The sequence below is a fragment of the Lissotriton vulgaris genome, chromosome 4_1 (genome assembly GCF_964263255.1).
Source record: "Lissotriton vulgaris chromosome 4_1, aLisVul1.2, whole genome shotgun sequence".
Lineage (NCBI taxonomy): Eukaryota > Metazoa > Chordata > Amphibia > Caudata > Salamandridae > Lissotriton > Lissotriton vulgaris.
Window position 1 is genome coordinate 1,074,065,847 of NC_141691.1, and position 13,730 is coordinate 1,074,079,576.

General features: G+C 43.4%; 1 protein-coding gene across 1 annotated transcript in view; it reads right to left on the reverse strand.

Annotated features, from left to right (window-relative positions):
* Positions 1-13,730, reverse strand: part of DNAH5 (dynein axonemal heavy chain 5) — a 5,605,957-nt gene that overhangs the window by 2,809,011 nt on the left and 2,783,216 nt on the right. Inside the window, exons 26-27 of the mRNA XM_086967405.1 lie at positions 5,728-5,790; positions 3,318-3,556 (exon numbers count right to left, since the gene is read on the reverse strand). Coding sequence (XP_086823531.1) covers positions 3,318-3,556; positions 5,728-5,790 — 302 coding nt within the window. The remainder of the gene's footprint in view (positions 1-3,317; positions 3,557-5,727; positions 5,791-13,730) is intronic.

The following is a 13,730-nucleotide window of genomic DNA, read 5'->3' on the forward strand; positions in this document are numbered from 1 at the left end:
TACATTGCAGGGTGCCATACAGTGTCTCTAAAGTATGGTCCGACCGGGGGAGGGGGGTACACCTTAATCACAGGCACAATTCATGGGGAATCCCTGACAATCAGCAGTGTTTACTCTCTATCTTTGCTAGGGCAAACTCTGGTTGACCAAATTATACAACGATGGTGGGAGCTCCTGGACAGCCTACCAGTGATGGGGGCGACTGGAATGATATAATGACACCTTCTGACCGAAGGCGGGCAGTGGGCCTGGGACAGAACACAGGGGAAACTAAACTGCACAACCTAGTCTCTATTTTGGGATGGTCAGATGTATGGCGTGCCTATCACACAGCAGAGCAGAGCTTTACTTACCTCTCTGCGGTGCATGGATCCCTCTCTAGAACTGATTACTTTTTCGGTCCAAGGGAGTATAGCCACAGAGTCACAGGAGTTTCCATTCTTCCCAGGGGGCTATCAGATCACTCCCCAGTGACGGTAAAGCTACACATAGGGCCCACTTATCCCCCTTCAGGTGGTGTATGTCAAACCGGCACTAGAGTGACCCGTCCTACTACGCAAACTATTGCGGATTATGAAGACTCTAACTCGGGCGAAGTACCCTCTTGCTTGACACTTTGGGAAGCACTTCAGCCCACATTGCGAGGAATAGACATTAGCTACCCAGCGGGGGAGAAATGTCACCATCAGGCACAGGTGGTGTATCTTGAGGAGCGCCAATGAGATTTAGAGACTGAAGTAAGAGAGAGCACAAGACCTAATGCCATTAGCTATCTCCTTCTTCGTCAGCTGTGCACAAATGAAGTTCAATGCATCTGGCAGGCTACCCAGTCCAGAGTATATCAGTGGGGGGATAATTCCAGCGAAATACTACATCATCTCTGTCAGGCGCGCAGTCGCTCACCCCAGTACTGGTGCTCCGTAACACAGAAGGGACCCTATGCACTACACCCACCGCAGTCACTCAAGTGTTCGCATCATATTACTCCGCACTTAACATGAAACAGGAAGCCATTGCTCGAGACCAAATCGAGGAATGCCTTAGAGACATACCACCTAAATCGCTACCAGATCACATCTACAAGCATTTAGAGGAACCAATTACAGTAGAAGAGCTGAATCAGGCATTTTATCGGGGCTATGAACAGGCAAGGCACCGGGTCTCAACGGGTTCCCGAGTGAATTTTTACGATCTCACATGTCCTTCCTGGGCCCGCACCTCCTTTCAGTGCTCCATGAAGCCCTAGAACAATGCATTCTTTCTCCAGATTGGCATCATGTCGAAATTGTGGTGTTCCTCAAGTCGGGTCGCCCGCTCCACGAACCCTCCTCATACCGCGCTATTTCTCTCCTACACTTCAAGCCCAAACTATTAAGTAAAGTCCTGGCAGACCATCTCCATACACATATCCATCAGCTTGTCCATCTGGATCAGGCGGGCTTTAAGCCACACAGGACCACACGACACAACATACGACGGGTGCATTATGCTACTGCGAAGGTGCCAGATCTTGGATGTCCTTCAGCCTTCTTCCTCAAGACATTGATAAGGCCTTTGACTCCCTCAGCTAGGATTACTCATTTGTCCTCTTGTGAGCACTTAATTTTGGCCCACGTTTTCTTTGATACATTTGCCTACTATGCACGGGTCTCTTGGCTTCAGTGCGGGTGTCGGGGACACAATCGGAGCAATTCCTTATCCACTGGGGCACAAGACGGAGAGCCCTCTCTCCCCCTTACTCTTTGCTTTAGCTATCGAGCCTCTGACAACATGGGTAAGGCAGGATCCCCTGGTACGGGCTATGACTTGATTGCAGAAACATCAGACAGAATCGCATTATACGAGGATGACGTCCTGTTCTTTCTTACAGATCCCGGTTTTTCCGGCCCGCGTATTTTGTAAATCTTGCGAGTATTCAGGGAAACTATGGGGTTTAAAACTAATCCGGCAAAGTCAGTGCTGTTCCCGGTCTGGGGTGGAGCACATGGTTGACGCAATTAACTCATGCTACGAACAGGTTCCGGTACCTAGGGGTGTTTGTCTCTCCGCCCTGATCGTCTCAGGGTCAAATAATATTGCCCCAATATTGCCAAGACTCAGAGAAGAGATCGAAGCGTGGTCACCTCTGCCGCTATCCTTCAGGGGCGGATCCTCCACATGGGCGGAGGAGCGCAATCCCACTGCTTTCTCGCAGTGCGAGAAGCAGAAACATAAAATGGTATTATGAATACCATTTTATGTTTCTGCTTCTCGCACTGTGAGAAAGCAGAAGGGTTTGGTGGGGAGAGGCGGGCTTTCCTACTCCAGGCAGGGGAGGAGTGGCTTGCCCACTGTTGTGGGTGCTTACAGTTTTGTCTGCCCCAGGGCCGACTAAACTAGTCATGCACACTCTCCCGTTCTCTCCATGTAGGCTGCATGCAACATGCATGGAGAAAACGTCTCTCCATACATGCCTGTGCGGTCGGCGTCCGAGCCCATCACAACACTGCCATTGCAGCGTTGTGATTGGATTAGGGGAAGGGAGGGAGGCTGCCTGCTTGGCTGCTTCCTGTGTGGAGAGGAAGCAGGACTGCGTGGAACCAGACCGAAGCGGGCCGTGAAGGTAAGTTACATTTTTTTTTTAATTATGTATTTAAAATTACCCCTCACACGCGACTCCCTCCTAGCGCGCCCCTGCCTTACCAACTGCGAGTCATGCCGGCTGCGACTGTTATCCTTCTATGGGTGGTCGTCCATCTTCAAGATGGTCGCCCTACTGCGAATACTATAGACAAAGAAGAAACACCCGAAACTGGCAAATCAGCCCTGGGCAGCCAAAAGACCACAACTTATCCCTAACTAGAAAGGGTAGTTCTCACTTCTCCACAGAAAAAGATTGTCAATGAAGATGTAAAAGGCAGCGCTTCTTCTAAATTGACCATCTGGGTGTTTGTAAGTGCGTGCATATAGCGTTAATAACTTCCCAAAGAAACCATCATTGTTCCTTATACCGGCAAAAAATGGCAATGGAGTGGCATTAAAAACCCATGCCATTAAAATGCGTGCCCCTTTTGTTGAAATTTCAAAATGTGCTAGTGCCCTCTTGAAACATGACCTTAACATGACTTTTCAGCAATCTTACAAAAAATACCTCGCCATCTTCATTCACAAAATAAAACATACTCCACTACTGAAAAACTCCTTCCTTTCTAGCATATTATAAGATCAAAAGGATGTTAAACTGCAGAAAAATTTATCTTTTAACTATGAAAAACGTATGTCATGCATGTTAGAGAAAAAAGTGCATCTTTAAAAAGAGCAAATAAAAAGAGCCTCACCGGTTCTGAAATTCTAGAAGTTCATTGTTGATTTTTTCAATGTTCACTTCGGACCAAAGAATATCATAATACCCATTTACAGTATCAATAACGTTGTTATATAAGCTGTAGAGCTTTTGCAGAAGGTTGAGCTGTTTCTTTATCTCGAGTAGCTGAGGATATTGGGTAACCTGCAATCCAAAAAGTTCTTCGCCTCCAGTGTAGGTGATGTATTTCCGATAGAGATTATCAAATTGGTTCTAAAGGCAATACAAAAAATACAAAAAATGCTCAATGTACAATGCAACCAACCTATGTAGTCGTATATACAATGTCTTGCTTCTGGCGAGCGTGTGTGTCGGAGGTACTACGTCGCTGTGGTTTCTCTTTTCTCACAGGCTCACTAGCACTGCACTGGCACTAATTATCATTCCCGAACAACGTTCAGCAATCCAAAACCAGCAATGAGCATAACAGTATTCATATCTGACCCACCGTGCGATACCGATACATTTTTTTGGTCCCGTTCTCAACCTGAAGCCACGGACGGTACAGTCTTAGGAGCCGAATAAAAAAAACAGTATTCATATCAATGCTAATGTAAAACCAGTTGTACCATTTGCCTCATTTCTGCACAGCGCCTCCTGCTGCTAGTTCTTCACTGTTGCGTTTTCACGCGCTCTGCTGTCCGGTGAGCCGACTGAAATTCCTTCATTTCCTTCATACTGTGGTACCTTTCCTTTGAAACCTACATATTAAACCATATCGTTTATTTGATATTTGCCCACATTTTAGGTTCTGGATTTAACCCACTATTTCAAGGGTACATCTGACTGTTTAATTCAGCATAGGATTCTTTTTTATTGGTATTGCTATCAATATCCTGCACTTTTTCTATAGAGCTGCGGCATTGTGGCTTTCCTCGACCTTTCTGGGGAACAGCATGCATTCACCGGTATGCTTTGCTCCTTTTTTGTTCCTTTAGAAGGCGATTTGGGAATCTGCCTCTGGGGTACTACTGCATTGTTCATTGGCTGTGTCTACTTTAAATGCAGTGAAAGCAGCTCATAGATTATCTCTTCACTGTGCAGCTATCTTGTTGTTTGATGCCTTGGTTAACTGATAGTATTCCTTGTCTTAAGCTCTTGTTTAATTTATGAACTTGTTAAGAAATGTGTTCTCATTGGGTATCTTCAAACTGTGGTTTGAAGAGAAACAGCACTGTACGGGCGGGTATATGGGGTCACAAGATGTGTGAAGGTGTCCAGGTGGCAGAAAACGATTTCTTAAAATATCCGTTTTTAGCCCCCAAAAAGTACTTCAGTAAACGTAGCCCATGCTGAACTTGGTGTCCCTTTTGTCACAGATCTGATTAAGATAGAACCCATCTTACTGTGGATAAGATGCCCCAGGTTACTATGCATGTGGTATTATTTTGTAAATGTTACTCTGTGTAGAGAAAAATATATGTTATTCCGCTTATTAGGCACTTGTCCCACACACAATGCCACCCAGCATACCTCTCCTTGCAATCATTGCCAACATTAGAGTTGTGCTGCAGGATGTCTTCAATCCTATGGGCCGCCTTTTATGCAAGGAAAACTAATATTCTAGTTTCTTCAATCTAACGAGCAATAAAGAGGATATGAATATCGGCAGAGGCAAATGCATAAAGGCCAATTACAATTTTTAATTTTTATAAAGGGATATGGCTATGTATATATGGAATATGAGGCTAAATTATTAATTACATGAAAATTGTATGTAAACATTTATTTTTAAGGATCAATGTGTTAAAAAACAAAAATAATGTTTAAAGTGGAATGGAAATGTATGCATTATTCTACTTGTATTGTTCTTTTTATATGTGCCTAATTACTTTTATGGATGTTCTTTTATGACTCAGAATAAATATATATATATATATATATATATATATATATATATATATATATATATATATATATATATATATATATTATATATATATATATATATATATATATATATATATATATATATATATATATATATATATCCCAATCGATCCTGTCGCAGAGGGAGCAGCTTGGCAAGTCGGTGCTGGATTCGGGGCCAGGACAGGGTCCCGTTTTAATCACACACGAAAAGGAGATGCTACTTTGTTGCGGGACAAATTAAAGTGCTGAATAAGCATGGGTACTCTGCTACCCTCTGTCTGTATACGATGAGGGGTCTTTTCAGGAAACTCTATTGAGTCAACATTAAATAGCTTACACTCCATCACAAAAAGTTTCAGGATAAATTAAGAGTTTTGTGGCCCGTGATATATACTGGAGACATTCCATGAGATTCGAATTGACACCTTCCATGAGAATCAAATTCACACAAAGTAGCAGAATTTATAGATATCTGGTAGGAATAAAGTATAGAATCTAATCCCAAAACATACCTGAAACATAATCAGCCTATCACTGGCCTCTTGAGGAGCAAGTCCAACCACCATTGGTCCATTCTGTAAAATAAGCATTTTCTATATCAAGGAATTATTTCTTTCAGAAAATATGTCAATCATTTGAGCATCTATTGACAATGTAACCACAAAACAGACAAGTTTGAAGGGGAAGGCTACCAGAATATTGTTGCCCAAACATCGTCTGACGCAATAATGTGTTCTAATAATCATTTACAAAAATATCACCCCATTGGTGTAACAGTGCTTAATTTGTAATAAATGTAAGTGCTAGGGTGCTCACCAGCAGGCAATTGCAGCTTACATTAGCCATTGATTGGCCTGTCAGCGCTGCCAATGACAGAACGAACATGACTACTAACTATCACAATCATGCAAATGTGACAATTCAGACTATGTTAGGCCCCCAAACCCGTAAGAATGGCTTTGGCAGAAGGTATTAGTCATTTTTAAAGTATACTGAATTAATAAACAACTTCTGTTGTGCTCATCTCTAAAATAGACAGACAGTGCCACCATGAGGCAGACTGTCATAAGTGCAGTTGTTCACAATTAAGTGCCAGTGCTGAGCACTGGAAACCACTGCCTCAGATTAAGCACTGGCGAAAATAATGTAAAAGAGACATACTATAAGGCAATATTTTAGTGAACTATATGTAGGCCACCATATTTATGTCATAAAAAATTTCTGTTAATTATATTCTGACAAACTGTTTCAATGATCTAGCAATGTTTGAAGCAATATCAACATACCGGCTTACTAAATTATGATTTCAATTAATCATGCAATAGTAGTAGTAGTTACTTTATTTTAGCTCATTTCAACTATAAAGGGTGCACAATAAAACAGTCATAGAAACAGAATACGAAAATAAAACAGCTTCTCTATGAAAAGTTAATGCATATGACATCAAAATATAATTTTCAAGTACTGGACTTATAGATACACATAGTTGGCAAGATGCATAATTAAATTACATTAATAAAGATGGATGCACAATCCCAGATTGAATAATACCAGAGTATCATTGAATGAACCATCTATACTAAGAGTTAACGCCTAAAAACAGGGCCCGTATCTGAAAATACTACTCATGATAAATAATATCAACCTAATGACCCATATAGAGGACAGATAACTTGAGATTTCTTACACAATACAATCATTTGTGTTAGTTTTACATAATGTAAGCGCAGTATGGTGGTCACAGAATCCAAGAGATGGACAAATAGGGATAATCTACAATGAGTGTTTCTTTATATAGGCCTTTCAGAGAAATAGGACATGTTTCTCATGCTGAACAGATGGACAACCATTAGGATAAATTATGAAGTTTATATAAGGCTCGAATTTGGGTACACATTTGAACCTCAGATGAGAATCTGCTAGGGAGTCCAGCAAGATACTAGATATCTTGGATCCTAACACAAAGTTCTGATCATTTGTTTTCAATTTCTCTCTCGCAATTCAAGCCCAGCTTCTTTAGCCATGTTTTTCTGTGAAGTGGCCAAGAAATCTTCCTGACTAATTGGCCTTGAGTTAACACCCTGATGCAGTTCCTGTAGGGACTCAAATCCTCATTTGTTTACAGCCTAATCCAATATTAGATGAGTCTCAAAGCAGCAATGTCAGAAATAGACCTAAGAATCAATTTGAATCTCAGTGGGAAAGTACAGGCACTAGCGGGAAGTCTCAATAGTGACTTTATAAAGGCGTTTTCAGCTTTTTTGAGAGGAGCCAGATTGCAGTAGCCCCACATGTCAGCCCCATAGAGGGCTGCTCCACAAGCTTGGCTCTTGTATATCCCAAAAAGTGTGGGGAGCAGTGTAAGTAGACGACCTATTAGTAAATATTAAGATGGACCCAGCCTTTTGCTTTAAGGACAGTATGCTTGGCTCTATCTGGGGCTTCCACTGTGGAAATCGCTGAATATCGCACCCAGATAATCAAATTCATTGACCCTGCCTAGTGTCACACCCTCCAGTGCTATCTTCCCTTGATTTTGTTATGGACACCAAATACCATTCATTTGGTTTATTTGCTATCAATCTCTGGTCCATGCTCCTTATAAAACAGATTCTATTTTCCCAAGAAAATAGATATTCCCTTTGCAGATTTGGAAAGTAAAAAGGTATCCTCTGTGAAAAGTAGACCCGGCATTTTGTGTCCCGCCATTTTAGGAGAATAATTTTCACGGTTGAAAAGATGGGGGATACAGCCATTTATATATCAAAGGAAAACAGTAGGAGCCAATATGCACCCTTGTCTAACACTTCTTAGTATGTGGATGTCCTCTGTCAGTCCCCACTTAACCCGTGTGAAGTTCTCTATATACAGAGCTTTAATTAGAGACAATAAACCCCTTGGGACCCCTGCCTTATACAAAACCTCCCAGAGCTTAGACCTCAGGACCAGATAAAATGCAGCACGGAAGTCCACAAAGGCAACTAATAAAGACCCTCAGTTGATATCTACAGACTTCTACTTAATTGATAAAAAACGCATGATCTGTTCAATCGTAGTGACATTTTGTCAAAATCCTGCTAGGAGGTGTGATAACGCTTGTGTCGAGGAAATCCATTCACAAAGTCTTTTCAAAATCTGTCTGATATAGACTTTTTGAACATTATCAATAATGATTATGGGTCTATAATTAACCGGGCCTACCTGTCTCCCTTTTTAGGTCTCGCCTGTCAATGCGCATGCGCATTGAGCTTGCGAGACTATGGGGGCTTAAACAGACTTTAACCAACTTGCGATTCCATGGCGATTCCTTGCAGTGCCCGTCAAATTGAAGCTCAATGCGCAAGCGCATTGACATTAAAAGCGCGTGCACATGAAAGCGACAAGGCTCCCTCCCACGGCAATCCCCAACCCCATCCGCCAGCACCTCCCCTCTCTCTCGCACATCAAAGCAACAAGGCTCCCTCCCACGGCAATACCCACCCCCAGCCGCCAGCACCTCCCCTCTCTCTCCCCGCACACAGACAGGCTCGCATTCCTCCACAGCCAGGCTGCCATTTCTCACCCCCTCCCCAGCCACCAGCTCCTCCCCTCTCTCTCCCGGCAGTTTCACGGACGTGTCTCGTCTTAAACCCTTAAACATGCACAACTCACACACTGAAACACACTATTTTTAAAACAAAATTCGGCAGCCTTCGACATCGGTTCCTCAGCCCCCAGCCGCCAGAACCTCCCCTCTCTCTCCCCGGACACAGCCAGGCTCGCAATTCTCCTCCCCCTCCCCATCCGCCAGCACCTCCCCTCTCTCTCCCTGCAGTATCACGGCCGTGTCTCCAAGTTGCAGCCCCTTCCTTTCTGCTGATACTTAGTTTGTATCGAGTGCCGAGGCTGCATACTTAAGACCAGGGCTTCAAACTGAGCCTGCAAAGGGAAGCCGCATTGAAAGCCCCCTCAGCCACCCACACCATCAAGCCACACGAAACAGATAGAGGGCTGCCATTGTATTTTGATTTTGTTGGGCTCACCATCATTTGAACGCTGGCTATTGGCAGTGTAATTTATTGTTAATTATCTAAACTGATAAATTAAAGGCATTGTCATTTACAATGACAAAAGCTTAAACTCTTACCAATACAAGACCTATTGCCCCCATCCGAAAGCACCTCCCCTCTCTCTCCCTGCAGTATCACGGCTTTCTCTCCTCTTAAACCCTTAAACCTTGTCTCGTCTTAAACCCTAACCTGCACAAATCATTTTTGGGACACTGAAACAGACTATTTTGTAAACAAAATTCACCAGCCTTCGACATCTGTTCCCCAGCCCACAAACGCCAGCACCTCCCCTCTCTCTCCCCGGACACAGCCAGGCTCGCAATTCGACTCCCCCTCCCCAGACGCCAGCACCTCCCCTCTCTCTCCCTGCACACAGACAGGCTCGCACAACACAATAAACGAAAGACTTGAAACTGAAATCGTCGTAAAAAAAAAAAAAATTCACAGACGAATTACAATCTAAATCGCCGTATACATTTTGCTTTTTACACACAAATCAATCACCATCTCTCTCACTCAACATCATATATTGAATACATTATTTACAATCTTAATCATACAGCCTCTGTCCCATTCATCAGCATACATCAGCTCATACCACTTCGCCACACCAAAAACAGAAAAATGAAAGCAAGTTCGAGGCACAGGAGGGATGGCTAGCTTTACTTTCAAAATACTTATGTGTAAACGAAATAAAAGACACAGACTCACCCACATTCAGCAGGCCTACTATTCCCCCCCTCCCTCTACAGCGTGCTACGGAAAATTACCACTTTGCCACACCAAAAACAGAAAAATGAGAGCAAGTTAGAGGCACAGGAGGGATGGCTAGCTTTACTTTCAAAATACTTATGTATAAAGGAAATAAAAGACACAGACTCACCCCCATTCAGCAGGCCTACTATTCCCCCCCCCCCCTCTACAGCGTGCTACGCTAATTTTTGCGATTGTATCTATAGGCTTGCACCTAAAAAACATTTCCTATTTTGACATCATTGGGATTACGTTATTATAACCTTTACAATGCTTGCGAACAATAAATACATGCAAACATTTACAGTATGTCTGTTGGGTGAGAAGGGAGATTTATTTTTACGAACGAATCAAACACAGAGCCTCTCTCACATCCATTTGACTAAACACTCCACCCAATCCCCCCAAACCCCCAACAATACGTTGGTACCGCACACCTCACCCTCACACAATCTTACCCTCATCCCCTCACCCTCAATAACACTCAGTCACACTCACAACCCCTAACTCTCATACTCACCCACTCACACACCCTCACACTCCCTAAGTCACCTTCACAGAACCTCACCCTCACACCGTAACACACCCACACACACACACTCCCTCACTCACCAGCAAACACACTCACTCACGCTCACACACCCTCACACACCGTCACACACCCTCAGCTTCACACACCCTCAATCACCCTCACACACACACACACACACACACACTCACACTCACTCACCCTCAAAACACCTCACACACACTCGATCCCCACACACACTCACATCCCTCACAAGACTATCACAATCAATATAACGCACACCCTCACCCTCACACTCACCCCCCTCACCCTCTCTCACCATCAACACACCTCAGCCTCACACACCCTTACCCTCATCCACTCACCCTCACACACCCACAGTCACCCTCACACACTCACCCTCAAACACCCTAACTCTCACCCTCACCCACTCACACGCACTCACCCTCCCACCCCCTCACACACCCTCACTCCATTCACACCCCTCACAACACTCTCACACTCACTACACCTCACACACTCTCATCTGCACACCCCCTCACTCACCCTCACACACACTCACACACCATCACCCTCACACACCCTAACACTCACACACCCTCACTACCATCACAGCCTCACAGCACTCTAACACTCATTGCACCTCACTCCCTCACCCTCAAACACCCTCAAACACACTCAGCCACACTCAGCCTCGCTAACTCTCACCATAAACACACCTCACCCTCACACACCTTTAACCTCATCACCTCACCCTCATTTACCATCACTCTGCCTCACACCCCATAACTCTCAAACTCACCCACTCACACACCCTCACACTCCCTAACTCACCCTCACACATCCTTAACCTCACACCATCACACTCCCACACACTCACACTCCCTCACTCAACATCAAACACCCACACTCACCCTCACACATCCTCACTCCCACCCTCACCCACTCACACAACATCAAACTCCCTCACTCACCCTCAGACACACTCACACTCACACAACGTCACACAACAACACCCTCTCACCCCGTCACTCAGACTCACTCACACTCACTCACAATAACTCACACTCACACACCCTCACCCTCACACACCGTCACACACCCTCTACCTAACACCTCTATCACCCTCACTCACCCTCACACACACTCACACTCAGACACCATCACACACCCGAAGCCTCACACACCCTCACTCACCCTCACACTCACACACACACCCCCTCACCCTCAAACAACTTACACTCACACACACACAATCTCATCACAGCCACACAACACTCTCACACTCACTATACATCACACACTCTCAGACACAAACAACATCACTCACCCTCACCCAAACAAACACTCCCCCTCACCCACAGTAACAGACTCAACAATCAAACTCGCACACCCTCACTCACCTTCACACCCTCACAACACTCACCCTCAATCACCCTCAAACTCTCACCTTCAATCACCCACACCTATCATCACACACTCTCACATCCCATTACCCTCACCCCCTCATCTTCACACACCCTAACCCCATCACACACAATCATACTCACACCGTCACCCTCAATCACCCTCACACACCATCACACACCCTCACACCCCCTGGACATCACATCCAATCACCCTCACACCTTCCAAGTCCACCCTCACAACCCTCACTCATACTCACACCGTCACCCTCACTCACACACCATCACACACCCTCACACCCCCTGAACATCACATCCAATAACAATCACACTCACACCATCCGAGGCCACCCTCCTAATCCACCCTACAACACCACCCTACAACTCCAACCTCCAACATAAATGCGCATCTATGTTAATGCAAGCAAAGCTTTTGCAGTGCGGCTTGATGTGCACCTTACCAAAAAAAAATGAAAATATTTTACATGTATAATATACAAAAAAAATTACTGATGTCTTTGATTTTGGATTCAGCGCTAACAACAGCATCAATAAACATTACATAGGTCTCTTAGCTTCAGAAACAACGCTTCACAACATTAATACATTTAAAGTGTACAATATTCATGGCGAAAATATAAACACTTATACCCATCTTCACAACAACTCTCACTCACACCCACTCACACCCTCACACACCCTCTCCCTCAGCCTCACACACCATCATAGGCAACATTTAATTCAATAACAAAACATCGGATTACACACTTGTAGGTATTCAAAAATGGAAACTTAATGCAACGCGAGGAGAGTGCAGCTATTAATACACAAATATGCAAACAGGGATTGGAAAATAAAACAGCTCTTTCACAAAACGCATAAAATACACACATTACATCACTGTGCATCCTCTTAATACATTGATAGGGAACATAAATTCTGCAAATACAAAAAGTTTCCTTTAATACATCGATTACCTCAATAACATATAATCAGGATAATTCAGCATCACAGGAAAAAAACAATGCAAACACAACATACATAAATATAATAGCAACTAAATAGTACTTAGAAATTCAAACAACAGCTCTTGTACGTCAAATAACAAACACCAGCTAAAAATACATTACATTACACTTTACGAAAACATATACATTACATATCGACGAATAAAAACAAGACTTTAATTTACATTACATAATAATCATTTACAAATATTGCGATCGAAAACAAACAATGTCAACATTTATAAAAATACACTCCTATTCATTCGTTAAGTTAAACATACTATAGATACTACATTACATTACTTAAAAAAAAACTTTGGAATACATTCTTACCTGTCAAACGACGCAGCAACAGCACAGGAACAAGAACACGCCTTCCGCGCATCAACATTCTCGATCTTCTGGGGAATTCCACCGTTGACGTAAGCAAATCAGAACGCAACGTCAAAAACGTCGCGTTCCGATTGGCTACAAATAAACGTCAAGGAAACGTAAACACTCACAACACAAAAAAAAACTAGAATGCTAACGTAGGCAACGTCAAGGTGTCGCATTGCGTAGGCCATTTTAAAAATAATACTATTAATACGGGACTCCACTGACACAAAAAACACACATAACACCACACATTAATTAAAACACACACACAGTTGAATTACATAAAAAAATACACATAAGGCAGGACAATTACAAAGGGAAGCTCGATCACGCGTTTTTCCACACGACACATATTAAAAAATTCTTATTAACATACACACACTCATAACATCA